The sequence below is a fragment of the Pelecanus crispus genome, chromosome 5 (assembly GCF_030463565.1).
Source record: "Pelecanus crispus isolate bPelCri1 chromosome 5, bPelCri1.pri, whole genome shotgun sequence".
Classification (NCBI taxonomy): Eukaryota; Metazoa; Chordata; class Aves; order Pelecaniformes; family Pelecanidae; genus Pelecanus; species Pelecanus crispus.
In genome coordinates, this window is record NC_134647.1 from 24,069,092 (window position 1) to 24,097,006 (window position 27,915).

The following is a 27,915-nucleotide window of genomic DNA, read 5'->3' on the forward strand; positions in this document are numbered from 1 at the left end:
ATGTGGGAAAAAAGTGTGGAAAGCATCTGGAGAGGAGGAGACCCCCTTTACCAGCTTGTTTCCTGTAAGCGAAATTGGAAGACCTTGTCTGTGCAAATAGATTTCAAAATAGAGTCTGCCCTTTGACTGTCTCCATAATTACACAGCGCTCTCTGTATTTTATTTGGCTGCCAGAGCAGTTAACCCCTGGAAGTAAGGGGCTGATGATGGCGTGACCAGCACGGGTATGCAGACATGACCATGTGAATACACTCTTGTTTGGAGAAGCCTGTCGTTAAGACCTCGTTACAATATACTTTTACCAAATTTAAAAATTATTACGTGTTGGGTTATGTTGATTAAGATATGTTATATCCTTAATGTACAGAAAACGCGGAGGTATTAGTTGCAAAAAGGGAAAAACAGAAACAGAGAAAAAGTTCTTTCGTGGCTTTGATGTAATCAACATCTGTCACCAGAATGAATTTGCTTTTGTTTAATTTCAAGGGCTCTTGTCCTTCTACTTTGCCCAATCAGTTTCAACTTCTGCCTCAGGCATTTCCCTATGTTGTTCTTTTTTTTCCCTCTCTCTCTTTTTTTTGGTAGCAAATGCACAGGTTATTGCTTGTGAAATGTGAGCTGCTCTTCTGCTACACAGGTTACATAGAGTTGGAGAGAACCTTTAATCTTTCCCATCCTATTTTTGAAGCTTGGACCTACCTTTGCAACACGGGGATTACAAAGTCAGTGTTTCATTAAGACAGTTAGAATTACAATTACAAGTGAAGATCTATCAAAACACAGACATTATTTTGGATTGAAAAATGGGAACATTTGGTAATTAACAGTAAAAAGCTATATATTCTTACCTAGTTGCATTGGCTGGATTCCACATATTATTAGCCATAGTGATTTTTGATACCTCACTTTAAACTTTATTCCTCTGAAGTTTCAGCAAAAGGAATATTTGCACAAGAAGCAAAATTATGATATAATATTAAAATGACCTGACAAGCCAAATTAAAGATTTCTAGTGATTTACTCTCAAACGCATGTATACAAAGAAAATGTCCACAGTCATTGGTTTTTTAAGTTTAAAATATATATATAAATAGAATCACATATTTAAAAATGAGTTATCTGAACAATGCTTTTGATGTTGTTAATTTTTCATACGTATTAAGTAAGATTTACTTTATCAAGAGCAAGTTGATTTTATTTCCTAAATCAGTTGGATGTTAATTCTTGTAATCCATAAATAATTATGCTTCTGTTGATACTATGACTAAATTATTCTAAAATATGTTAATTTTATTTCTTGGCTCTTTTAAGATGTGCCCTTGTATTTACTGTAGCTTGGAACTGTCATGAAGTTTATTCTTTGGTAACATTTTTGCTAATTGCTGGGAAATTTGAAGTCTTTCATAAATAAATACAAAAAAAATGGTTGCTAACAGCCACATTTGCTGAATCGTGTAGATGAGCAGTTTTTTGCATGTCTACCCCACACCTCATTCATTGAAAACATAGCTGATAAATTGCTGTAACTGTTAAACAAGAAGCATTAGAAAAGGGCTTATGTGAGAGTTCATTTCCAACATCTCCCTTTAAAAATACTTCTTGACCAGAGGAAAATCACATTTAAATGACTAAAATCAACTTAATTAAGGGTCATTAATAGAGATACACATAAAAAACTCTCTACTCTGTGAGTGAAATGGGAGCATTTCATTATATAGTGTAGCATGCATGAACAGATAACAATTAAAATAGACCTAGAGTAAAAGGCTAATAAATATAGGGCACATTGTGCTGCAAAATCAGTCACTTAAAATGCTCCCACCCATCATCATACTTTAATTCTGTATTCAGCCCCTTTGGCTGACTCGTTTAAAAGAAAAAGAAAATGTAATTTCCACGCAAGATAAATTCATCCGGTAATTCACAAAAGCTCACAGTGCATATTTATATTATTAATACAAATTAAGGTCTGGAAGGTATGCGGAGGAATCCCGCGGCTCCGGCAGGACATGCGTGCATACAGATTGCACAGTGTGATTCAGTGTCGAGTCAGAGGAGCAGTTGTCTGTAATTTTCCGTGCTCGGTACATCGTATCTGCTGATGTGATTCAGTAACGCTGGTAATAATTCTCCTTATTGCAGCTGGTAGCAAATACTCTGTTAACTCGTGGCAAGTGACGTGGCCTTGCTGTTGGGGGAAAGAAAGGCGTAAGGGGTCAACTTGGCATCCGGGCTGTGCTGGCGCGTTACCAGGCTGCCCGGCTTCAAATGCTGGGCTCGCGCCGACGGCTGCAGTTGCCCCTGGCAGCTGCACAAATCCCGCGTTTCTGAACTATCTTACAGTAATTAATATACACAGAAAGCGCAGCGAAAAGGATGTGCTTGAGTGCCAGTGTGGCAGAAGTAAATAAGGCGCCGAGAAAAGCTTTGATAGGTGTAGGGGATGGGGAGGAGGGAATATGTGAGCCAGACTTGGAGAATACAGCCAGTTGTTCCTGTCTCCAGTGATTGATGATGTTGCTATATCGAATTAGCTGTGAATATGGGAGCTTAAAAAATAAAAGCAGCTGTGGAGACATTAGGAAGGCCTTCTTAAGGAAGGAAGTGTGTGGATGGAGTCCAGATTTTCATTATAAAGCAGTAACTTCATTATATTTTAATGCCATTTTATTTCATTTTCTTTTTACTTTGTAGGAGAATGTTTTCTGCTATAATTTTTTGTATTTCGAATAAAGGTTTAGTTGTCCTGTGTTTATAATTCTTGCGATGTATTTTGGAAGTTGAATTATACTATGGTGATATTTATTTGGTTGTCGCATTTCACCTGTTCAAGTAGTAGATATTTTTGTATGAGTCTGGTTTATAATGAGTAGTTAGTAGAGTAACAACAGACTACAGTACCTTATTATCCTGTTACCTTGTGACAACACTTAAAGAGTGTATCTTTGGGAGAACAGAAGTAAGAATTTTATTCCAAATAAAAAGGTATCCCTTCTGAATGTGGGATAGCCGATAGGCAGGCACCTATGAATATAAACTGGTTAATGTGTTTAAAGTGTGTATTTGGGATGTTTGGAGTTTTACTGTTGAATAATTGACAAGCACACTTGCACCTTTTCTTCTCCAATTAAACTTTTACACGGTAGACTAGGTGCCTGGGCAGCATGCCGTGCATCAGGGAGAGCATTTGAAATACACGTCCACATATTGATGTCCACGTAGACTTTAACTGACTACATCAGTGAGTGTGGGTTTTCAATATATTTATAATACCTTCAGCTGTGGTAAGAGCAACGTACTTCTACTGCACTCTGTGGAAGAGCTACCTTAGCTTATGCTGGTGGACGGATTGCTACTTCTGATGGCCCAAAAGTTGCTGCCTCAGCAGATTCTGTGCTTCCAGCTTCCAGAAGCTAGTGCAAACCGGCCAGGGAGTTTGTAGGATGCTTTGGGCTCTTTGGATGTACTTACACATTGTGCAGGTTAGATGGCCCAGATTTATTCTTTTTTTAATCGGACAATTATTTTTTTCTTGTGAAGGAGACCCTAGGAAAGCAGTAGATGATGAGGTTGTTGATTAAATGATAATTAAAACACCACCAAACCAGTCCATCCTCTGTTAAGTGGGCAACTCCGCTTCCATGGAGACGCCTGAAGCAGGTGGCTTCCGTTGGGGTACCTAGGTTATACTGAGAGCTTGGTCTGAGCCTTGCTTTCCAACTCTGCCTTATTACTTATAATCAATTTTTAAAAAACAGTAAAAATTTGCTTGCATTGAGTAAAAGTCTCCACAACCTTTCAGGTGTTACACAAATTCAGATATTGGTAACTAAATGTAGCACTGATCAGTGTACGAAGAGTCAGGAACAAGTTTAAAGCAAACTGCATGCAACTATTTAATTCATTTTGGGTTTGGGGGCTCCAAAAAAAAGGTGCATAACTCAAAACTCCTGTATATCATGCAATGCTGCAAAAGGGCTGTTTATGAAGCCAAGTGTGCCTGTGGAAGGATAATTTCTGCATCTGGACATGATAAATGCATCCAAAGGAAAGGAAAGAAGGTACAATAAACACGTACGAGATACGGAAGAAACTCTTCTTCTAAAAAAAAATAAATCATTTTTACATGGGTACAAAATATGCAGTAGATTAATTTCTTAGTTTCTGTGATATAAAAATGTTTAGTTACTTCTGTTTAAATGAAAACACTTTGTTTTTACTAAAGAGTAATTACACATATGGGGTACTTGCCACAGAAGATTGCTCTTGTGTTTGTATACCTATGACATTTTTCAGAAGCAGATTAACTATTATGTGAAACTTATGTTTCAAAAACCCCCTCTGTTTAGATTGTAGAATGTTTGAGTAATGGAAATATGCACTACATGTAATTGTCTTTTAATTGGGCAGTGTCAATAATCCTTTTGAATTTAATATATTTCCCAGTTTTGATGCTAGCATCGTCTTTTGTGATGCATTATTTTGGTTTTGATGTCTCTGACAACCTTTGGGCCTCTGTGCTCTTCTTTCCTCCCTGTTTTTTTCCCCCTCTTTTTTGAGGGGGGAAAAAACGTGTCATTGCCCGACAACTAAGTTTGAACAATGAATACTCTGATGAACTGTCATCCCAAATTCCCATGTGAATTAAATGGAAATCTGATTCGAATATTGCAAGTCAATTGCATATTTTAATCCCTTTGGCCAAGATTAAAAATATCTCTTGAAGTTTGTTCTGTTGCCTTGCTAGGCAGGACAAATTAAAGCCCATTCCTTGCGTCTTGGCGCAAATGACAAGAGCAACATTAACTTGGTTATGCTCAAATCTGTGACCCATTCTGTAAAAATACAAGTGAAAATATTGGCTGAAATCAACATTAAATAGTTTTTTTCTCTCCTCTTTTCTTGCTATTGTCCCATATTCACCGTTTCCCCAAGCCTTGAACACTGCAGCTTCTAGCCATGCAAATGGCTACAAGCAGAGGCCAGCTGGAGCGCCACTCCTGGCTGTAAGCTTTGGGGCATTTACCCACTATTTTTTAATGCATCAAATCAAAATAGATCTGGTTTATTAAGCTTCAAAGTATTGTTTAGGGATTTTTTTGTTCTCATTGCTTCTCAATGCTCTTTCTTTAACGGTACAAGACTTGAACAATTTGAACTACCCTTGGCTAATACGTGAGTTTTGTAGATGGTTTTACATGATGCCCTTCTTTTTGCATACTTTCCACTTTGTAATATGGTAGTAGAAAAAAATGTTAACCATTTTTCACTTATCTCTTAACAGGTTCTGTGACTGGCTGCCACGTAATCTTTTCTTCGTACAATCGTATCTGCCTGCACAGGCAGTCGAGCAATCAACAGCGACGATGCTTCTTTTTTCAGGGACAAAGAAATACTGCTTATAGTATAGTTTGGCCAGCCACGGTTTCTCCAGCTCACCCAGTTCCTAAGGTACTGCAATTTCTATTACCTAATCTGTTCTTCAGTCAGTATAGAGTTTGGCTGCAGGCATGATCAAGTGTATTTGATGTCCGACAGCTGGGGATTTGTATCACCATCCCGTTGCTTGGTCTGGTATTTGAAGTAGGAGCGCTGGTGAGAGAAGTTTTCAGCTGCCTGCCATGTTAAACACAGTGGTGTATCTAGTTATTAGGGAATTTAAATCTGGGTCTTGTTCAGTTATGGTAGTATAAATGTGGAATATAATTATCTGTTGACACTTTTGGGTCCAGATTCTTGTTTTGGACAATGGCCCTACCAAAAGCCAGTAGGAATCATTCATGATCATCTGAGTCCTTTTCTGTATAAATCTCTAGCAAGTTAATTATAAAAATGTTTATATTTTGTGGAAGGTTTTGTTAATGGGTTGTGTCAGATTTAGGAAGAGAAAGTACAATACCTGCTGGTAGCTGCCCTGCAACCCCACTGCACATTCTTTAGTCCCTGAGTGGTTTTTTCAATACTTGTGTTTTTATTTACTTTAGAACCAAAAGGAACTTTTTCATGCAATTTTAACATGTGTTCCACTTCTGGTTTCCCTGTTTTCTTTTTTGAATTTTTTTTCCTTATTTTTTATTTTTCTTTTTCCTTTTTTCCTTTTTTCTTTTTTCTTTTTTTTTTATTTTTTGTGCCATTTAATTATAGCACACAGATTAACTGTTTAGTACCTTTTCTTTAGCCAAAAGAACACCGAAGTACCCTTTCTAAACAGTGCTTTTCAGGGTGTGTATTTGTATTTTTTAAGTTTTACTTTTAATTTGATTATAGATTTCTTATGCGAAATATAGAGTATTTCCACGGGCCAGAAATACTAAAAAGTTGTTACATAGGAAAGCAGATAAGGATGCTGGATGTAGGGCTCTTACATCTAAAAGGCTGTGGAAGCTCTGTGTGCAGGGAGACCATAGGGTTACATGCTTTATATATTTTCAAAGGTGTAAAAACTGTAGAACTTACAAGCTTTTTTTTCCTGTATTTAGATGCTTCTTTTAGGATAAAGAGGGAGAAATATATTGTCATACTGAAAAGTTGTCTTCACAGATCAGAGTTCTCAGTTTTCTGTCTAAAAAATCAGTCCAGTTCTTCAACTCTGAAAACTTGAGGGCAAAGTTATTACCTTATACAGAGTATGCCAGAAACCACATTGAAGTAACATAGGTTTTTTCAAGATGTTGGTGTGAAACTGTATACATAGACATTTGTATGTACGCTGCTTTGGGCTTCTCTGTTAACAGATCTTACAGGTAGCAGGGTTGGGTCTCAGCAGTTGCTAGGTAAGTGCCCTCCAAGGGGAAAGCAAGGGTGCTGCTGCGTATGGAGTTGCTAATCCAGCAAATGGTGGGGTTTTTTTTCTAAATTAAGTCCCAAACGACTGCAATAGGATGTTGTTAGGGTTGATATGCCACTGATTTGAATGAAATGTAAATCTGAAATTCTGTTGATGCAAGTCCACTAAAGTTAGTTTCACTTTTTATCAGAGTAGAAATTAAATACCCGCAGGAGTAACAATAGTCTTCCTATTTAAAGTCCCACTAGAGCTAACCAGTTGCCCCACTCTTCTCTACTCCTACACCCTGCTGTTGTATGGTCTTGTTGTGTACAGCCCAAGTGCCCGCTTTGCCTTATGCCTGCCAGCTTGATTCTGTATTTTGTGAAGTCAGTGCAAAACTCGCCTTGTGGCCGGCGTGGCAGAGGATCAGCCTGGCTGTGGCAGGCGAAGGGACTCCTCCAGCCAGTGAAACAGCCCATGACCCTCCGAGAGAAAGTGCATTTCCATCTCTGTGCAAGATGTTACCGTTGTTATTATTAGTTTTGTTTATACACGTGTCATGAAATTGTTGTGGATTTAAGAAAATCCAAAATGAAATTTCACCTCTGTATGAGGGCTGAGAACTTTATATGTGCAAAAAATGAAGTTTATTACACTTTCCTTGACACAGCGAATTGGGATACCCCTGCATAATGTTGTAGATGGATGAATTTGGGCACAACGTATGAACTAGATTGATAAGTAAAAACCTCTAAATTAAAATAAGTTAAATCCTAAGGTTCATAGTCAGAAAGCAATCTCATGGAAGTTAATAGGAGTTTTGTCTGAACGAGAAATTAAGGATTTGATCACTTTTGGTTTTGAGCCTAGTTCTGTATATTTGTCCCGTCAGTTCCAGTGTTTAGATGCCTTTTGTAGAAAATGTGCCTCTTTGCAAAAGAAAGTAAACAGTGTTTAAGTCTCTTTCTCACAGTTTTCAAACTTGCGACTGTCTGTGCTGGAAGTTGGCTGCAGTATCTGGGGTTTCAGCACTGGAAGGTTAACAGACTGTGTAAGTCAGTAGTAACAGGCAATGTTAAGTTCAAAAGGGCAGTGGAAGAAATACTGAGGCAGCCTTGAGGGTTTGCCCTGATGGCTTAGGAAGGTCGATACTACGACAGAAAGGGCAAGCTGCCATGAAGCAGGAGGCAGTATCTGAGAAAATGATCCCATTGTCATGCTCAGTTTTCTGATCTTCATTTTCAATCCTTTTTCTCCAAGCACATAAAGAAGCCAGACTATGTGACGACAGGCATTGTACCAGACTGGGGAGACGACATAGAAATTAAGAATGAAGATCAGATTCAAGGGCTTCGTCAAGCTTGTCAATTGGCCCGTCATGTCCTGCTTCTGGCTGGAAAGGGCTTAAAGGTAACAATTACAGAAGTCCTATAACAGCTTGGATGTCTTTTATGCTTTCGCTTATTTGGGTTTTTTTCCTACCTTTTTTTTTTTTTTTTTTTTTTACTTTCCCTTAATGTGAATCCAACTTTAAGTTACATACTGAAAAAAGAAGGATTTATTAACAATTTATTCAGTCCATGATATGCCTGTTTAATTATTTCTGTATTTTGGACCTATGTAGTACTTAGAGTGAGTTGCTGGCTCAGGTGTAATATCTCTCTGCCTGTAGTCCCCCTCTGTTCAGATTGTGCCAAATCACGTGAGTTTCTCATAAGGCCCACGCTACATTTTTTCCTTTCATTTCATGGCCCATCTTCCTTGTATGTTGTGCTTTCCAGCTCTGCATGTGTGCAAGTCCGAAGGGCTGGGCTGCCTCCTCCGTTCCCATCCATCCTTCAGCCCCTCGCTGGTCGCAGGGTCCGGCACAACTTGTAGAGCTGCTATTGGAAAAAACAGCTGCCAAATGCCACGCAATTTTCCAGAATGCATCGATAATAAGGCCTCATGGTTTCCAGTAATGTTTCTACGGTATGCTTTTTGGGATACCTCCCAAGTTAAAATGTACTGGGAGGAGCCTACTACCAGGTTTTGCAGATGAGGGAGTGCTTTTTTAGCCTTGCCTCGGTATTTCGTGTAATAGCATACTGGATAGGGTAAAATGGGTTGAGTAGCTATGAGATGCAGAGATAGATGGGGACTCTAGGTTAATGTCATTGACTTAAAATGGGAAAAAATTATCAGTTTACTGTGCATTTTTCATTCAGCTATCATCACACTTTCCCAGAGGTTTAATTCTGGAGCTGGGGCGGCCAATAACAAAACTGCCTGAAGCTTTAATCTTACATATGCTTGTGCATATTTAACTTCTTTATGTGCAATTATTTCCCAGTACAGTAAAACTTACTCATGTAAAGTTAAGGGCATATACATGTTTCTGAAGGATCAGGGTGCAATGTGGGTTTTGAATAAGAGCAGTTTTTAACTAATACTCTTTGGTTGTTATCATGTGTAAAACACATATGTATGCAGCACAGTGTAGCTTATGATCGAGTTCATAGTATGTGCCAAATCATACATAATAGCAAAATACTACATACAAGTAATGAACGTTTTGGAGCAAGGTGGCGTATAAAGTAAGAATTACCTGACCAGGAGCTGTGGCCTGGGAGGGGGGCGGCACTTGGAGCTGCGGTGCCGAGACCACTGCCCAGCTCAGCTGCCGACAGGTGGTGAGCTCCATTTTACACCAGTAAGTGTTTGGCCAAGACTCCCCTGACTGGGAGGATGCTCCAAAACCCTCCCTCATCGATGGGGAGCGTCTTGGGCTTTCCAGCCTGACGCTGTGCGTGGCCAGTTTATACCCATTTGCTCTTGTGCCAACACGGCTCTTTAATTTAAACACCTTCCTGCCTTTCCTTGAGTCTGTCCCCTTCACGCAGGGATAGAGCTATTGCAGCTTTCGGTGCACCAGACTAAACAAACCGAGCTCTTTTAGGCTATTCTCATAAGGGAAACTCTGCATTCCTATTTTATCTGAAGAGCCCCATCCCTCCACCTGTTCCTGTTGTCTTGCTGAACCCATCTTGCATGCAGCCCTCCAAACCAGCTCTCGCCTGTGCTTTAGCTAATGGCAGTAACATCCCCCAGTATAACAAAGGTGCATTATAATGCATGGATGCAGAGAGACAAAGTTTGGGCTGAATGTGGGTTTGATATTACCATTTACTGCCTGTGGGACTTCAAAATACAATATGGTATTGTGTATCATAGCATTTCCTGGGCTTGAGTTAAAGATTTGGGCATCAAGCAGCAAATTCTATGACATGGAAGTATTTTGTTAGATACCATCAGATTGCCCTGTCCCAAATAAGGCGTGAGGTGCACAGTAGGTGCCTCTCCAATATTGCCCAACTAGCAAAAACCCCTGTAAAAGTGAAGCAGATACTGTTAAAAGCGGAACTTTTCACAATGTGTAAGCCTGCCGTGCAGAGAGCACGGATCTGTCTGCTGAGTGTCCAAAAGCCACATCAAATTCCTTGGGCAGAGCAGCGGCAGACAGCACCCAATCTGGTACATAGCGGTTCAGTTTGTCTGTGGGCTGAAGATGATGGATGGCTGAGCGAAGGCAGGAGCAACAAACCTATATTTATCCAGAACCGATGGCTGCAATATCCAATACAGACAGCGCACCGGGGCTGCGGCTGCTATCCCAGTGCAGAGCCTGCAATGGCTACTGCAAAGCAGGAGGGTTGCGCAGTAACCCCAAATCCTGGTCTTGAGTGGGTTTATCGCTCCTCATCTGCCCAGCCGCATTTTCATGCTGAACAAGATGCAAGCTGAGCAAATAGACCTGGTTTTAACCTCAGCACAGTACACAAGTGCGCTCCGCTGTATTCACTGTGCGTGATCGTGGAATATTTCAATATATGGATAAGTATGCCTCCTGCGCCACAGCCCACCTATATTTCACATGTTACTAAAAAGTCCTCCAAAATCACAGCTACTGTAGTGTGTGTGTACGAAGTATGATTTTCAAAGGCTCAAAACTCATTCAAATCAAAACCAATTTGCAGAGGAACCCTCAAAGGCACTTCTCAATGAGGGAGGTTTCCCTACCACATTTCAAATGTCAGCTCTAACCATTCCAGAGACAGTGTCGGTCCAAAAGAAAAGCGAGAAGAATGTTATTTTAAGCATGTGCGTTTTCCACTCCATGGATACTCAGAAAATGGCTGAATGATTTATGAGAGGTTTTTTTTAATATGTAAAATTGTGAGAATAAGATGAATCTAGAAAACGTCAAGCATAAAAATGAAGATTTCTAAAAATGATGGATAAGTGCTTGTAGATTCACTGTGATCATCCAGGCTGTGGCAACTTCAACTAAAATATCCTCAAGATATGAAGTCAAGTATTTAAATCTTTTATAAAATTAAAGAATACTCGGAAAACAATTTCATAAAATGCACAAGTACATTATGATAAATGTACTGGGCAGTTACAAGAATTAAAATCCTTTCTTTTACAAATAAAAAGGGAAAGTAATGTTGTTTTAAAGGACTGAAAGCATCGAAATGAGACATTTCTATAGCAGCTACTGAAACAAGATGCCATGGAAAATTGGTGTCTTTGAGAAAGCAAATGCGGAAAAAAGAACGGAAAGGAAGTAGAGAGTATTTTAGGTTTTCTAGGAACCTTTGAGTGCTCGTTTCTACTGCATGCTTTATTTAAAACCTTTTTTTAAAAAAGGCCCAATATATCAATAAAGTGTATCAGACAGTTTAGTGTTTTGTATCAAAGCAGCATATTTGAAACATCCAAGGTTTCATTGAAACGCTTGGCTGCAATCACATTCAGTAAATATGAGAAACTATCTTTGCTTTTTTAACAGGATGTTATGTTTGATTTTTTAGGTTGGCATGACAACTGAAGAAATAGATTCCATTGTTCATCATGAAATAATCAGACAGAATGCCTATCCGTCACCTCTGGGCTACGGAGGTTTTCCAAAATCTGTTTGTACTTCTGTAAACAACGTGGTATGTCATGGTATTCCTGACAGGTATTTCCCCAATAATATACATTTTACCACCGGGAATGAAAATGTTAAACTGAAATTAATAGATTGTGTTTAATATTGAACATACTTCAGCTTAACTAAATGTCATATGTAAACGTATTGCAGATGCGTATCATGTTACCACACAATGCTGGTAGATGTTATAGAAATGTATGTGAAATAGAAAAAAAACCCTATCCTGTTTGTCCAGACACTTAAAAAAAAAACCAGCATAATGCCTTTAGAGTTTAGAGGTTGTGGGTGGTGGGGAAGAAGAAACAGTACAGTCTGATTTTTTTTTCCCCTCCAGCAAAATAAGTATAGGATAAGGGATAAATATATTTGAATTTATGTGGGTTTTTTTTTTTTTATTTGCAATACATTCAGCTACTCACAAAGTAAAATATGAACCCTAGTGAGAGAAAAAGAATAAATATAATGGTAGATTTTTCAGGTGTTGATATGTTTTCTGGTAGTTGTTTCTCATTATTTTATATTCAGCTACACTTGTTCTCTAAGTAGTGAGAGCTGAACATTAAAAATGGTTATTCTGTTTGCCTCTGCCTTCCTCCATCACAAAATATCTACCCCCTGATTTTTTATGTATGTGTCATTAGGTGTTTATTCTTATATTCCCTTTGTTGGGAACTGTCTGTCACAGTTATTATTTTTTTTTCTGTTTATGTTTCAGTCGACCTCTTCAGGATGGAGATATTATCAACATTGATGTCACGGTGAGTAATTCATATAAAAAAATAGTCTTTGATCAACTTTAGAATCACTAGTAGCAACAGGAAGAATAGCGGATTGGAGATGGGGGATGCACAGATGGATATGCTGTTTACTTCTGAGCCAAGGCACAAGCAGCTGGTTTCCTTTTTTGTTTTTAACTGTGTGTTTATTCCAGCTAGACCCAGGCCTGACTTGAATTTAGGACTGGAATCAGATGCACTGAGATCAATGTTGGCCTAAGTGAAATGTCAACCCAATCCTGCTATGTGTCATGTTTTTGAGAAGGTGTAATTGTTATTGATCCACTGTGTAGTTAATGCAGAGCACCACAGTACTGGGCAGCAGCTGAAGATAGATATGTATGAGATGAGCTAACATGAAGAAAGCCAGCATTTTTCCTTCACTCTGCCAAGATTGATCTTCCTCTTCCTGCTGATTTTGAGTGGGGCCTGTCATTATCTTACTCTGTCATTAGAGGCTACATTGGCCTGTGTATGTCAGTCTATTTGGACAGCAACTCTTTTGCTAGCAGTGTTCCCTACATTTATTAAAATCCCCGAAGGTAGTGTTGTGTTCCATTTCTGGTATAAAAGCCCTGAACCTTTTGCGCAGAAACAGAAATAGTGTGATACAACCGTGACTTAGTATTTCCAGCGAATGGTCAATTATAGCTATTTAAATAAACACTGGCCGGATTTTCTTAGGAGCAAGAAAGTACAGAAACTGGAAACCTAATTCTCATTTCATTTATGGAAAAAAAAAAATATTTGTCCCTTGCAGATGCTTTTTTTCTTTTTACTGTGCATGTTTTTATTTTCCCAAAGTGCCATTTTTTTCTAATATGAACACAGACATCTTTTGAATCTCACCGTTATTTTGCAATAATATGTCACATACACGAGAGTGATGTCTCATAAAACCAAGCTTTTTTAATCATTAAAGCAACTCTCGGTAACTTGATACTATTTTCCATGGGCCCAAATTTCATACTGGCAGAAGCGAAGAAATCTCCAGCAGACCTACCTCTGAGCATGAGATTCAAGCTTTCTAAAATACTTTTTCTATTAAAATTAGGGTCAGTGACCTTTTTCCCATGGCATACTCACATGTGATCCACAACTGGGTTTGTTTTGTTGGTTTTTTTAATCTTTCTAAATTCTTCCCCATCTCCATACTTTCTAATTGTAGAATTCTGACTGTCAGGTTTACACAGCGCGATCTATCATTTTTAAAGTATATTTTTGGACTACATTTTTACTTTGGTGAACTGGTGTAGCTTTGCTCATTTTATTAGACTAAATCAGTTTGCAACAGCTAAGTATTTAACATCCGATTTCTTTGTATCTCATTAAGGTTCATTTTATTTTTTTGTTTTATCCATCCAGATAATAACAACACCTTAGATTAAAAAACCAGTGTAGACTCATATCACAGGTACTTTCCATGATAAACCATACAAATCGGTTTTATATTAATGTGGTGTGCATATCTTGTCCACTCTGCTTTACAAATAACGTCTGACTAAATGTTACTGGTCTTTTTGAAGACATATTTTTATTTGTTTCTGTTTACCTTCATAAAATAAAATAAATCTTGATGTTTCTGTGAATCTGAAGATTCCTGCAGGGATGGGAATTGCTGATTATCTTTGTAAGGGGTTTTTTTATCATTTAAAACTGAACTGTGCTGTTTGATAATTGCTCAGTTCCCAAATAGCTGAGGAAAAAATATTACTTTTCAGTGTTGCTAACTGATCTTTTAGCTTATTTTTAATGAGCAAAACTGGGACGTTTCACTGGTGGACAAACTAAAAATCAAAGTAAACATTGGCCAACAAATTGTTTGTAATTGTGTACAGGTTCTATAAAACGATTAAATAATATTCTGGTTATTAAGTGTAAACACTTCACGTTATGTACAAATTATTTCAAGAAAATCCATTTTTGCACAATTAAGATGGTAGAATTTCATAGATTAAATACAAATTTTATTGGGTTGAATCATGTAGCCTTTAAAATGTATTTTAGTGTAGAAACAATAGCATTATCCATCACTGAATCCTCAGCATAGTGCAATTTTCAGCCAGTCATTACCAGGTTAATGTTTCTTACAACTCGGTTCTTTCATTGACTTTTAAGGAATTAGCGTGTTACAGTTGCTGTGGTTGTAGCTTATTAACATCAAAAATACATAATTGCAGTTGATGGGCTGCAGTAGATATTACTATTACTTTTAAGCTCTCCTATGTTTTAAATCTGTGTTTGTTTTTCCAGGATGATGATGTTTAATGCTGGGGTTTTGTGTGTTGTACTTGCTAGAGCTAAAAATGAACTAGTTCAGTTTAAATATGAACTAGCTAGATTAAAACCTGCCCAATAGGCATTAAATTTAAAAAAAAAAAAAAAAGATTTAGTGGGAGCCTGGACTGGCAGAGGAAGGCGTAGAGCAGGGGATCGCAGCTGCTCTCTGCTAGAGCGGTGGCAACACGGTTGGGCCCTTGCTGGCACTCACCTTTCTTTAAAACACCTCTTGCTCCTAACTGCCTGCATTTTCTTCACATCTCGGCCTGAACACAAACCTGGCCTTGGGATAAACTGTCTGTAGCAATCTTTTTTTTTTTTTTTTTTTTAGTTTGGAATTGACCAAAAAGAATGTGAGTCTGTCTTTCACAAATAGCTCGCCAGTGGCAAAAGTTCAGTGCTCCGAGCTTCGTGAGTTATTAGTCCTAGAAGGATAGTTGCCCACTGTTCAGGGGAAAAAAAACGTTTTAGAAGATCAAAACTGTGCACCATTACAATTTGTCTTTCTGTAGGGAAATTTGGCTTGGTCTTACAATTATGTGCCTGCCTGCCATACTGCAGAGCTGCAAACCCCGTTTTAATGGGGTGTTGGCAGAGCTGCATAGTGCAGAGCCAGGGTTTCCTGTGCCCGGCAGAGAATTTCTGGAGAGGTGAAGTTTAAAACCTATGAAATGTCAAAGAAAAAAAAAAAAAAAAAGTAGTACGTAATTAATTCAACAGGGTGCTACGTTTTCAGCACATGAAACTTTACGGTGCCAGAACAGTACATTTATTCTCTTTCAAAATTCATCTCTGGAAATCAGAAGTAAAATCCAATGTTAGTGCCACGTTGTAGTTTAAAAATGAGATTGAAGAAAGCACGCAATGGCGGGCGTTGGATTTGGCCCGTGCTTTCCGTGGGGCTCCCTCTGGTTGTTGGCAGCAGCACGCGCCTCTCGCCCAGCTGCTCACAGCATCACCCCAAAACCCCACCGGGGATGCTGGCTGCAGAGGGACGGGTCTCCCCGCCAGCCGCCAATGGGTGTCCCAGCACCCACGGCCAGCACCGGGGCTCGATGCCCTACCCCTGCGGGGTGCGAGCAGGTCCCTGGCCCCAGAGGTGGGCACCTGGGGCAGGTGGGCACCCAAGGGCCCCCAAGGCCCCCTTCAGCCCATGCACGGCCCCCACCCATCCTCTCACATACAGCCCAGTTAGCCTCATGTCTTCTGGTTGAACAGTGTCATCATCTGGTGCGCTGCTGGGCAGAGATGAACAACTTTTGCATTTCTTGAATTTTTAATTGTCAACCCCTGCGCACCTTGCAATCTTTCACGCCTTTTTTTTTTTTCCCCTCTGCAATGTTTTGCTTTTCTGGTCTCTTTCTCGCAACTACAGCTTACCCGTGGTCTGTCTCTTGCAATATATAGCTCAGTCTTAGAAAGAATGGATTTAGTTAAGGAGACGATCTGTTTCTGGATGGAAACCGAGAAAATGTCTTTACATTTCTGCATATGTTTAGGTGTATTACAATGGCTACCATGGTGACACTTCTGAAACCTTTTTGGTGGGCAATGTGGATAAATCTGGTCAAAAGTTAGTGGAGGTTGCCAGGAAATGTAGAGATGAAGCAATTGCAGCTTGCAGACCAGGGGCTCCCTTCTCTGTAATTGGAAACACAATCAGGTAAGCCTTATATTGACAAGTAAAGGGAGGGCTGGCAAGCGGGACAAAGGTTATTGGTGGTTTGGTATAAAGCTGATGACATGTTTTATGATTCAAAACCATCATTTCAGTCTGATGTAAGTATGTGAACTGCCAAGCTATAATGTTGTTCCTTGGGTAAGAGAGATTTTTTTTTCTAAAGTGAATTACACTAGGGTCAGCAAAGATAAATGTGGAAGGAGTCAAAGATATTCATAAGGTAGATTTAAATTAACAGATGTAATTTGTGGTGGGGTTTTGTTTATTTTTTATTTGCGTGTGAAACTACACCACATCTGTCTAACAATGTAAGAAGGTTAGAAACCATTGTTTTCATTGTATAGCAATAACAAATGTTACAAAGGAATTAGTCAACATAAGTAAGTCTCTTTGTTTAAAAAGTACAAAAATATTTAACTCGAGAGCTTCTGATCTTACAAAGAGCAGTGCATGCTAACGTCACAGGGAAAAAAGAGCTCACATTCAGAGATTTTTCCCTGTTTTGCATCTCTTCTAGCCTTCACATAAATGCAGTCATGACTCTTCTTCTGCTGGCGGTTTTGAATAAAAATACAGCTTAGAGATTTTTCAAGGTACCTATGGATTATTTTAAAATGTTTGCCAAAAAAAAAATAGACATATATCGTATACATTTCATTAAGCAATACTTCACTGGACTATTAATGGTCCCAACATGCTATTGAATACATTCTGATTACTTAAAAGCTGCAAGGCTTAGTCACCTTGAAAGGATGCTGCTTTTTTTTCTTTGTAAATCTTCAAATACTTTACAGAAAAAAAAGAGAACGGCAAAATATCAGTTAGATGTATTTATAGCTTTAAAAATATTGTAACAGAGTCTGAATCAAACTTTAGTAAAACCTCTTTGGGTTATATCTGAGAAGCTTTTATTGAAGACTTTGTATAAAATTGTGTTTTTGACAGTTTTAAATTATAGGCTAACTAGCCTGGAGAAAAAGGATAGTGTCTTTCTGTTCTTTCATAGGAAATGTTGAATCAGACCCCTACTGGGAAAAGAAATTTAATGCATATCTCACTATCTTACTGTCCATGAATATAATAGAAGTGAATTCAAAATGTAGTTTTATTTTTGCAAATGGGATGAGTCGATAGATGCACCTCATATTTTTGAACACCTAGGGTTCAACAAATTTACTGGTGGTGCTCTTGCATTTTAACAAAATTTATTCTTGAGTAGAAGGGGGCACAGAACACTGGATTCTTATTCAAGCATTCTATCGAGCTCTGCATTCATGGCTGTGTCTAAAGGGCATGTCAGCCTTTGATTCTCTCTGAGAGGTAATTATCCTTTTCCTGTCACGGAACAACAAATGATAGCTAACTACAGAGGCACATTTGCAGTAGTCACATTCATCAACTGCAGAAAAAAAATTCAATTTAATTGTGCAACACAGCTGCACATAGGCTTTTTGAGCATTTCTGTTGTTCTCCCTGTCTTGCTATTCCTCCCTCCAGATCTATTTTTTAAACTTTTTTTCTGGTTATTTTTTCCCCCTTTTTGTCTCTTCTTCCATTTTTACTCTCTGTACTTTCTTGTTAAAGTAATTTTCCTTTGTGGCTCTCATTCTTTTTTCCCCATTGAAGGCTATGAATGTAGAAAATTATCACAATTACTCATATAATTGAGCCTCTTTGTAGCAAGTGCAACTCCAGTAGCCTTTCTCCATCATGAAAATGGTTTCATTATAGGGTTTTTCATATTCTCTGACACCATCTACACAGAGGAACAGGCGTGCAGATGAGATGTACTAGGAACAGGGTAGATCAGTAAGGTCACAGTAGGAATAATTAGCTCTGCTATGGAAAGAGCATCTAGGCCTTTTACTGCTACATAAATGTACTGTCCGTGGCTTTTAGTCACAAAAAAACTTACTAACAAATGGAGCTCCCGCCTACTACTTTGAAAAAAAGATTTGTATCAACACTACAATTTTCCATCATTAAGACTAATAACACAGAGCCTAGTATACATCAAGGGGAATAAAAAGAAAAATCTCACATTCAAGTGGCGGCTGGGTGCTGACCTTTGTTCCCTTTTTTTGTGTTCAACTTAACTCTTTACAAAAAAGAGCCACACGCCACACCAACACGCAGGTGAACTCCAGCTAGTGCTAGCAAAGCATGGCATTCAATTGGAAAATCTGATAAATCTCCATGCAGGATAATGCATTTCATTACAGATTCACTACATTAATTCTAGCTGTATTAAAAAAAAAAAAAAAAAAAAAGAAGAAGAAGAAGAAGAAGAAAAAGAACAGAATTGAATGTGACATTGGATTTTTGCTGTGTTGGTACAGAGGTCAGTTTACTTGCAAAGTGTAAATATATAGTCAGCGCCCCCTTTGAAAAGCAGATTAATCAAAGCTAGTAGGTGTTCAAAACTACATATGGAATAGCAGGTCATTAACTTTATTTCTCAAGATTTTATCGTGTAGACGATTTAAATGTGCTGATTTGTTTAGAACTACTTTAACACTGCCTCTGCTGAAAGATCACCTTCGTTTGGTGAAGCTGTGTGTTTCTGGTTATTTGTCATTTGACATTTGCATGCGGACAGACATACGTACATAATACATATATCAAAATCTTAAGTTTCAAGAGAGTTAGATATCATAAATACCTGAGAACAAGCGCCTACAAGCTGAAAACATTGAGGCCCATCAGAATGGAAATGTGTCTAGGTTTCTGTCATCAGTATTTTTGATAAAGGTGCTCAAGTGATATGCGGAATGTATCTTAGGCACAAATAATCAGAGTATTTCCTTTCTACAATGGGATTGGGAATAATTATATCACAGAGGTAAGTTTGCATTCAGTATTCTAACATAGTCTTTGTTATGGAAGCTCGATAGCTGACACTGAGTATTTCTTGGATAGCTCTTCCTTCTCCCATCAGCTACAAGTTGCAAATAAAAGATTGCATGGATTCATGAGTTACTTTGCTTAGAAAAATTTGAATCTTTGCTAACCTGTTCTTATTGAAGGTGGTGGCAAAACTGTCGGTCCACTCCAGTGGAAACAGAATTGGGCCCTACATTCCATTTTCTTCTACCATTTCTGGCATTTCTCTTTCAGACAGAAACAAATTTAGTTTGAAATCTACTTTTTAGACAGCGAGTTTAGGTACGTGGAAGTGTTGTGAGTGTAGAGCGCTAAAAAACATAAACGTGATATTGTTAAATAAACCAATTTCCAACTCCTAGGAAAAAATAGTAGTGATGAAAGTATTAATAAATGGTTTAAAATGTTTAACTCATAAGTATATGTTTTGATATTAATTTAGAACAATATAAAGCAGATTTTAAAAAAAATCCGTTTCTATCAGATTATGCACATTTAAACAATAAGTGGCTCAGGCAAAATAAGTCATTTTAATGTCATCTGTGATAGATTTTCCTTGACAGCTACTGTAAATTACAATTACACTGCTTCTCTCTGCACTTGAAAGTAAGCATTGCAATAAATTATCTTTTATTTCAATCCATCATGTCTGCTTTCAGAAACAGAGAACCTCAAATAAAAGTTCAGCACTATTGTAAGAAAAATACAGTAATTTGTGTTCCAGTTTGAAACTAAAATGTACCTTTCTTTCAAAAAACAATTGTTGGCTTTCAAAAATATTACTAATTATACCTCAACATTTATTGTCATTATAGGGAATCCCTGAACTTGTGCATTCCCTCAGTCTAGGATTACCATTTAAGAGAAAAATACTTCAATATTTTCCCAGTAGAATTTTGTAATTTCTCAAATTTGATAATATTCAAAATTAATATTTTTATCACGAGCAAATCTAGTTTAGGCTGTTTTCAAGAATTTAAAAAAAAAAAACAAAACCAAACATGCCATTCAGTGGTCATTTTGCTAACAATGTATCTCAGAAAAACATGATTACTTCTAATTAAAAAAAAAAAAAAAAGATGCATTCATATGGATCCCTAAGTAAAAAAACAATTATCATGGGTCTGTTACTGCTTTCCATGTTTCCCAAGCGTGTTCACTGCCCAGAAGTGTAAGACAGGTTTGTTTAGCAACTTCAGCCATTTGTGTCATGCTGCTCTGGAAGACTGTTGTCGATAGTTTCATCCCTGGGGAGAGAAGCTGGCGCTGCATCCCTAGCTGGGAATCCGTTCACCAGGATGTTCAGCCTGGGAAGCGAGGCAGTCTGTGCCATCTTGTCTTCCCTTGTGCCACCAAGAGCCCAGAGAGGCAGTTGCTATCAATGCTGAAAATGGGATTTGTTTCACTCGCTTTCTTTGGTGAGGGCTTAGAATACTGGACCAGGCCTGCCTTGAGGAAAAAGTGACAAAATTTGCTAAAAAGAAAAAAATGCAGGTTTTGGGGTGGGTTTTTTTCCTCCCCAAAAAATGGGAGTTCCATGGATGGTTTTTCCTCTGGAGCTCAGACGCCTGTTATCCCGTAGACGCTCCTAGAGGCAATCCGCACAGGGCCAGCCCCCTAAAGAAATTCTTTCGACCCGCTTTTCAGCTTCCTAGCGGGAGGGATTTATCCCATTCACCCAAGAACTCCTTTCAGGGGAGGCTCCAGAGTATCGGGGAGAGCTTTGTAGAGAGTCGGTCTTGCCTGTTGCTGCTTTGTGGCGTTTCCCCTGTTCGGCTGCTGGCAGGACGGCAGTGCATGCCTCCACACTTATCCCTCCTTTTGGAGAATTAGCTGTTGTCTGGCAACATGGGAAGAGGATGCTCGGGGGGGAACTGACACCCAACTCTCCTGTTTCTGTGCACTCTTCGAAGCACGATACCACCGTATGAGAGGCTCTGCCTGTGGGTTTAGGTGGACAGCCTGGCCCTCAGTGATGTTCCTTTACCAGCTGGGCCGGACGCTTTGCCTGGCTTTGCCATCAGCAAAAGAGGAGCAGCACTGCAGGTACTCTTGACTCTGCAGCCACTGGGCTGGAACACATGGCAGCAAAACATGAAATCAAGTACTGGGCTCATTAAATGATTATGCTTTTAATCCTGCCCAGTTCACCTCTGCCCAAGCGTGCAACATGGCTCAAAGAATAAAATGTGTGATGACAAATGTATGATGGGTATTTTTAACAATTACTGTTCTGAAAAATCTTTTTTTTTTCTTTTGTGATGCTGTCGGTGCAGCTTGGCTCTGCTGCCCCAGCCTTAGCTCTGGGAGTGATTTGGCTGGGGGAAGCCCCGCGGCCGAGGGGAACTGGCAGACTGGCACATCCACCCAGCGGTGCAGCTCTCCTTTCCCACGGCAGATGCCAGGCAGCCCAGCTCAGCCATGCTGACTCCTGCCTCCTGCCTTCACTGCTTTCCCGCTTGCAATTGGGACTCCTCCGGCTGCCTGATCTTACGCTGCCTGTCTGCAAGGAGCAGCGCATGGAGCTGGGGCTGCAGTCTTGTAAGGTTGCCTTCCAGGGAAGGCTGGAAAGAAAGGCCACCACTGACAGGTCCTGAGCTGGGCAACGAGACAGCGAGACCAAAATGTTGAGCTGTTGTCAGCAGCAAATGGCAAACTTGGGCAAAAATGCTCCGCTCCATGACATCCCGATTTTGTAACCAGATTCCACAGCTTGGGAGTCCTGGCTGGCCAAGATCAACAGTTCGGTTCACTCTTCTCAGAGCTGTTTCAAAGTCTTCCCTGCTAGCATATACAGGCAACATGTACACATGCATTTACAGGATTACCTTTGCAAGTTGTAGCGGGGCTTAGTAGCTTTGTTTTTTATGAAAGCTGGGTGTTTTATTGTAACTCCATGAGGATGTAAGAGCTCACTAGGATTTTTTAAATACTGCAAAGTAAAGCTAGTAGTTGTGGAGTGAAATTCTCCGTAAGGTGCTTCTGAAGCACATGCAAATACTAAAACCAGATTGCATGTGGCTGAGTCTCATACCTGAAGCTTATGTTTTCTCCACAGGTTTTCTCTGTGTCACTTTAGGTTCATTGGCCACGTTACATTTTACGTGAAGAATACCCAAGCTCTGTCTATAGACATTATTCGGTGCTTGGGGGGGGGGGGGGGGAGGGCACAGGCGTCTGTCAGTGCAGATGTCAAAGCCCTGTGTGCTCCAAGATCCCCTATTTTGATCACAGACAGTAACCACTGAGGTACTGGTGCCAACAGAGTTGTTTTCAAGCTGTTTGGCAAGAAAGTGGCAGAATTCACCATTCAAATGCACAAGAACCACTTCTTCCACCGTGTGAGGACGCGATACTGTCTTAACACTGCCTTCTGTGCGCCCTGGCGCTCGTGCGCCCGGTGCCCGGCACGCAGCTGCTGCTGCTGCTACTGCCGCCCGCCTCGGCAGCAGCTGAATGCTGGGGCAAGAGCTTCCCCTGCCCTCAGGAGAGTATGTAGCTGTGGTGCTCGGAAGAACAGCTTTCTGTCTTGCTACAGAAGATGGATTTTTTGGGGGTGAAAATCCTGTAATAATACAAAACATTTCAAAAAATGACGGTGCTCTTTCAGTGGGCAGGGATACCATGTAAGGACATCTGCAAAGCTGAATAGTCATTGGGATTGTTAGTGCTTTTGCAAAAAGACTTGCAGAAGAAGGCGAAAGAAAAGCTTATCGCATGTTGCATGGACGGCTTCTCCCATCTCTCTTCAGAGAATCGCTTCACCCGTATGGGAACCATTATCTGCATTGCTCTGGGCTTGGTCACCGGAGATCTTCCGTTTTGTTTTGTGTATGTTTCTGAGTAATCTGGCTTTCTAACTCCTCGCTGTTCCTCGTGCTTCTTCCTTGGCCTTCAACATCATCATAGGTACTGGGCCGAGCCTCTGACCCAGACATGGGTGATGTGATAGAAAGGCATGGGAGAAAGTCTTTTCCATTGCTAGTAGGACTTTTTGCTGCATAAACCTTCATGATTTTTTTCCACATAAATGATGTATAAGGTAAAAGCCTGGACTTTGAATACGACCAAATGAAGCCCAACTTCTAGCCCTATCGGTAACCCTCTTTGCCAGTACTTAGGAGTTCGGGGGCAGCTAAACTTGCAATTTCCATTCTTCTCCAGAGTTAATGAAAGAAATGTGATAGGTCTTTGTATCAGGGCGATGGGTAGGTAAAAGCTAATACACAAATCCTGTTAAAATGTGCTCTTAAGGTCTGAACACTGCAGCGTTATTAACCGTTGACCTAACTCACCTCTCTCGTTGCCATTTCGTTGTCCCTCAATTGCAGTGGCATTAAATTCTGGGATGGTGACCCACAGGCACTGGAGCCAGCACCGCAGGGTCTGTGGAGCCTGGTGTGCAAAGGGATTGCTGCGTACAGCAAGCTGAGGCCACTTTGCACCTGAGTAAGAGCCTCCCCATGGGGTTTAACATGCTTTAATTTCTCTGAGAGCTTACACCTTTATTTGAGGTTCTTAACTTTTCCGCTTTTCCACCTGTAGTCAAACTCTGAGAAACCATTTGTTAGGGTGTAAATATAGGCAAACCTGAAGTTTGAAAGTGCCTACCTCGATTTAAAAGAAATAAATGAAGCTTTTAATGTTGTAGGTGAAATCTCAGGCTAAGTGCCTTCCTGTCTGGCTCGTGTTTGCATTGAGAAATAGCTGGGGATGATATGCAGGGACAGGGATAGCTTCCTTGTCACTTCCCATCTGCCTCCAGGTCCCCCGAAATCTCCACACATTCCTGTTTCGGATGTGGGCAACCTTCCTGGCTGAGCTGCCTCAAGTCACCCCCTCCACCACTGCTTGAGTAAGGGCAGAGCCTGAGAGTGAAGCCGGCAGGCATGGGGTGGCCAGAGACACCCCACATTTCTCCAGGTCCTCCGATTTTTAGGGATCAGGATAGGACTTTGCTTTCCCAACACAGGTAGGGATCAGTGCCGGGACATGTTCCTACAGGCGGCTCTTGGAGACACTGCCGGAGGCAGGCCGTGAGGGACAGGACAGATCTCCCAGATGGAACTGAAATGCCGTAATTGTTTTTGCTACGGTGGTGATGGGTTCATTAGAAATATGTTGTTAATTAGCATGAACAGATTTGCTGGAGTTGCAATACATTTTGGTACTGAATGTTTGCAGTATTCCGAAAGGGAAACGGTAAGGCTCTTAACTCTCCCTGTGGGCAGCAGGACCCTCTTTCTCCTGCAGAAAACCCGCTGCGGCCAGTGGGTACGTGGCCCAGCACGGGCCCTGCACGTAGGGAGGACTCGACGGCAGCTGCGGTTTGGTGGTGTGCCAGGGCCTCGGCTGCACAACTTGGCTGCCATTGAGCTGTCCCACACGCAAAACGAGCTCCCAGTGAGTTCATGGAAAAGGCTACCCTCCATCAGACAGGGAGATAACGTGCTGCCATCTTGCTCAGACAGCAGGGCTGGCACAGGAGCTGCCAGCCTCTGCTGGCAGGTGTGTTAACTCTGAAACCTAACAATGGCTCGGCGGTGCTAGCTCTGATGGCTGCTGTCTTTCGGAGCAGGTGCAAAGTGGTGACCTGGCACTGGGGGTGGGGGTGAGGGCTTGCAGGAGCTGGGAGATGCCGCTGCTGGTACCAATGCGGTGGCAGGGGCCAGGACCAGGGCCGGCTAGCAGAGGTGGTGTCGGGGCGTGCTCCCTCACGGTGTCCTCTTTGCCCCTGCAGCTGCGTGGCACGGCGGGGTGGCTTCCAGGTCTGCCCCTCCTTCGTCGGCCACGGCATCGGGTCGTACTTCCACGGGCACCCCGAGGTGTGGCACCACGGTAAGCGGCCCCCGCCGGCCGGACCTGCCCCCGGCCCCCGCCGCTCGCCCGCCGCTGGCCATGAAACGACTTCGGGGGGGCGGGGGGGGGGTAAAAAGAGCAGAGCCCCCCGCACCCGCCCGCGCTGCCGGTCCCGGTGGGGGTGCCCCGGGCGCGGGAGGGGGTGCCTTTCCGCGCTGGAAAGCCGGCGGGGTATTTTTAAGGCCGAATCCCTCGTTTAACGGAGCCGTCGGGGCAGCGGGGCCCCCCGGCTCGCCTCCCCCGCCCCGCTCCGGGCCGCAGCTCCCGGCGGCCCCCGCCGTCTGCCGCCCCCCCCGCCTCCCGCCCGCGGCCGAGCCGCGCCGGCGGAGTTTGCGCGGGGCAAGGAAAAATCTCCGCCGAAACGTTAAAGCCCCCGGAGCCGGCCTGCACCGAGCCGCCGTCGGGGCGGTCCCGCCACGGCCCGGGGGGGATCGCTTTCGGCGGGTGCTCCGGTTCATAGCGGGGACCGGCGTGCACGGTACCCTGCGAGCCAAAAAGGGGTTCAAACCAAGTGCTGATGGCGTTTACTAAAAAAAAAAAGGGGGTGGGGGGGGAAGCCCCAACAGCCATAAACGCGTTTTTATTTTCTTTTGTAGCCAATGACAGTGATTTGTTAATGGAAGAGGGAATGGCGTTCACAATAGGTTAGTAACTCTCTGCTATGGTTTTCTTTAAAAAAGCACACACAGAGCAGCCCAGATCCGAACCATTTCTTTATTGGGATGCAGAAAATATCCATGCAGATACGGGGATGTCGGCGACACCGACCCCTTAGGAAGCAGATTAAAATATCATTTTTTTAAAAAAACGCATTAAGGAACCACTTGGGTGAAATAGCTTCCAACTGGTAAGATGTCGAAAATGAAATGTTTATTATAGATCTTACTAAATGACATATTTGACGCATGTTTTTGGCAAGGCGGAGACTCCGCCGGCAGGCTTGGGCTGTGGAGGATGAGCAGGATGCGATCGTGTCCCTGAAGCCGTGGTTTACCCGCAAGCTGCCTGGTGGCTCTTGTGTCACTCGCTGCCTGCCAGAGCTGCTCTTGGGGTTTGGGGACTGCAGCGCCGGTGAGCAGCCGGAGCCTCGCCCCGCAGACTGAACGCGCTAAATACCAATCATGGCGAGCTGCTGGGGCAAAAGCCCTCTTTCTCACTGTGTGGCTAAATGGCGCGGCAATTACAGGGAAATAAGAAAATTGTTGTTTTGCTCATTTAATGAACATTTTAAGGCTGTTTCAAAAATTCAAATATTTAAAACTATCTGCTGTTTGTAAGTGTGGTTGGTGCTTTGGTTATTATCCACGGGGTCTTAATTGAAGCTTGATTAAAATTCCACGCTTTTACAAAAGAGGACTGGGCAACTTCCTACCTTGGTATTTCGTCTTCCTCTTTAGTTCACATTTTAGTGTTGCAAGAGAGTGCCGGCCCAGGGAGGACGGGACCTGTGCGGAAGGGGAGCTGCCTGCTGGGACACCCCCCTTCTCGCTCGCTCCACAGTCCACACGGGAGTGTGACTAACTTTAGAACACATTTTGTTTTTCTTGTTGCAGAGCCAATAATAATGGAAGGATCCCCCGAATTTAAGATTCTGAAGGATAAATGGACTGCAATTTCTGTAGACAATAAAAGGTGCCTGATTTTATTTTTTGATCTTTCCCAAGCCATGGAACTGATCACCGACAGCCAGGGAAAAAAAAAAAAAGGTGAGTTTTACAGGCATGGTGGACGCGTTTGCCCCCTAATAACCGCTAAATGTGCGTTTCAGGTCAGCGCAGTTTGAACATACCATTGCGATTACCTCAGAGGGAGCAGAAATCCTCTCGAAATTGGTGGAAGAAGCTTAAAGATGGAGCAAGGAGTGGAGGGACTCGCTGTGCTTCTGGGATTTCCACTTTCACTCGGGACAGAGAGGAGGTTTCTGTAATTTCTGTGGGGAATGGGTGCTGCAGGGGACAGAAAAAGCAGCTTGAGGGGTCAGCTCTGGTCATAGTCCTTTCTGTGTGTTACCTGGTGAGTATTTAATAAAAGTCCCTCGGCTTGTTTGTGACCCTGGAAGCAGCCACGCACAGCCTGCAAGTGCAAAGGGTTTGGGTTATTTGGGGTGAGGGGGAGAGAGCGGGTGCCCTCTCTTCCAAATCCTCCGCGGGACAAACACGTATCGGATGACACGGTCGCAGTGCAGCTGAGAGGACAGAGCAACGTGGTATTTTCCCTTTATAGCTGAGCTATGGAGTCAATTTGTCTTCACTGCGATTAGCACAGTGCTGTTGCCCAGGCTGTAACTTCTACTAGGATGGAAAGAAGTTTCCCGAGGGTGGCAGGCAGAGGCAGCAGCCTCTTCCCCCCGCAGCCGTCCCAGCAGCTCTCCCCTACCCTGCCTCAGCTAATTTCTCCTTGCACGGCACAAAAAGTGATTAAAAATGAGATGCGAACCGCGCTTCTCTGGAGATCAATAATTGCCCTGCTTGGAGAATTAGCCGGTTTGGGGTAATCACAGCTCTGCAGTGCCCACGTTAGTTAAGGGAGAGGCACTCCGCAATTTAAGCGTTTAACAGAAACGGAGGAGTTTGCGGTCTGGAGGACGAGCCCCAGCTCCTGCCCGGAGTTTGGAGCTGATGGTCCCCATGAGGTGCGGGTCCTCTTTGGCCCCGCGCTCGCTGCGGTCCTGTCCTGGGCCTGCCGGGGA

The 27,915-nt window shown here is 41.8% G+C and overlaps 1 protein-coding gene across 1 annotated transcript; it reads left to right on the plus strand.

Annotated features, from left to right (window-relative positions):
• On the plus strand, nucleotides 1-27,073 carry METAP1D (methionyl aminopeptidase type 1D, mitochondrial). The gene is made up of 10 exons (XM_075711395.1): nucleotides 1-64; nucleotides 5,285-5,451; nucleotides 8,030-8,179; nucleotides 11,626-11,774; nucleotides 12,463-12,505; nucleotides 16,303-16,466; nucleotides 25,108-25,205; nucleotides 25,823-25,870; nucleotides 26,780-26,858; nucleotides 26,995-27,073. The coding sequence occupies exons 1-10, from the start codon at nucleotides 1-3 to the stop codon at nucleotides 27,071-27,073; spliced, it is 1,041 nt and encodes a 346-aa protein (XP_075567510.1).
• The last annotated feature ends 842 nt before the right edge of the window (nucleotides 27,074-27,915 follow it).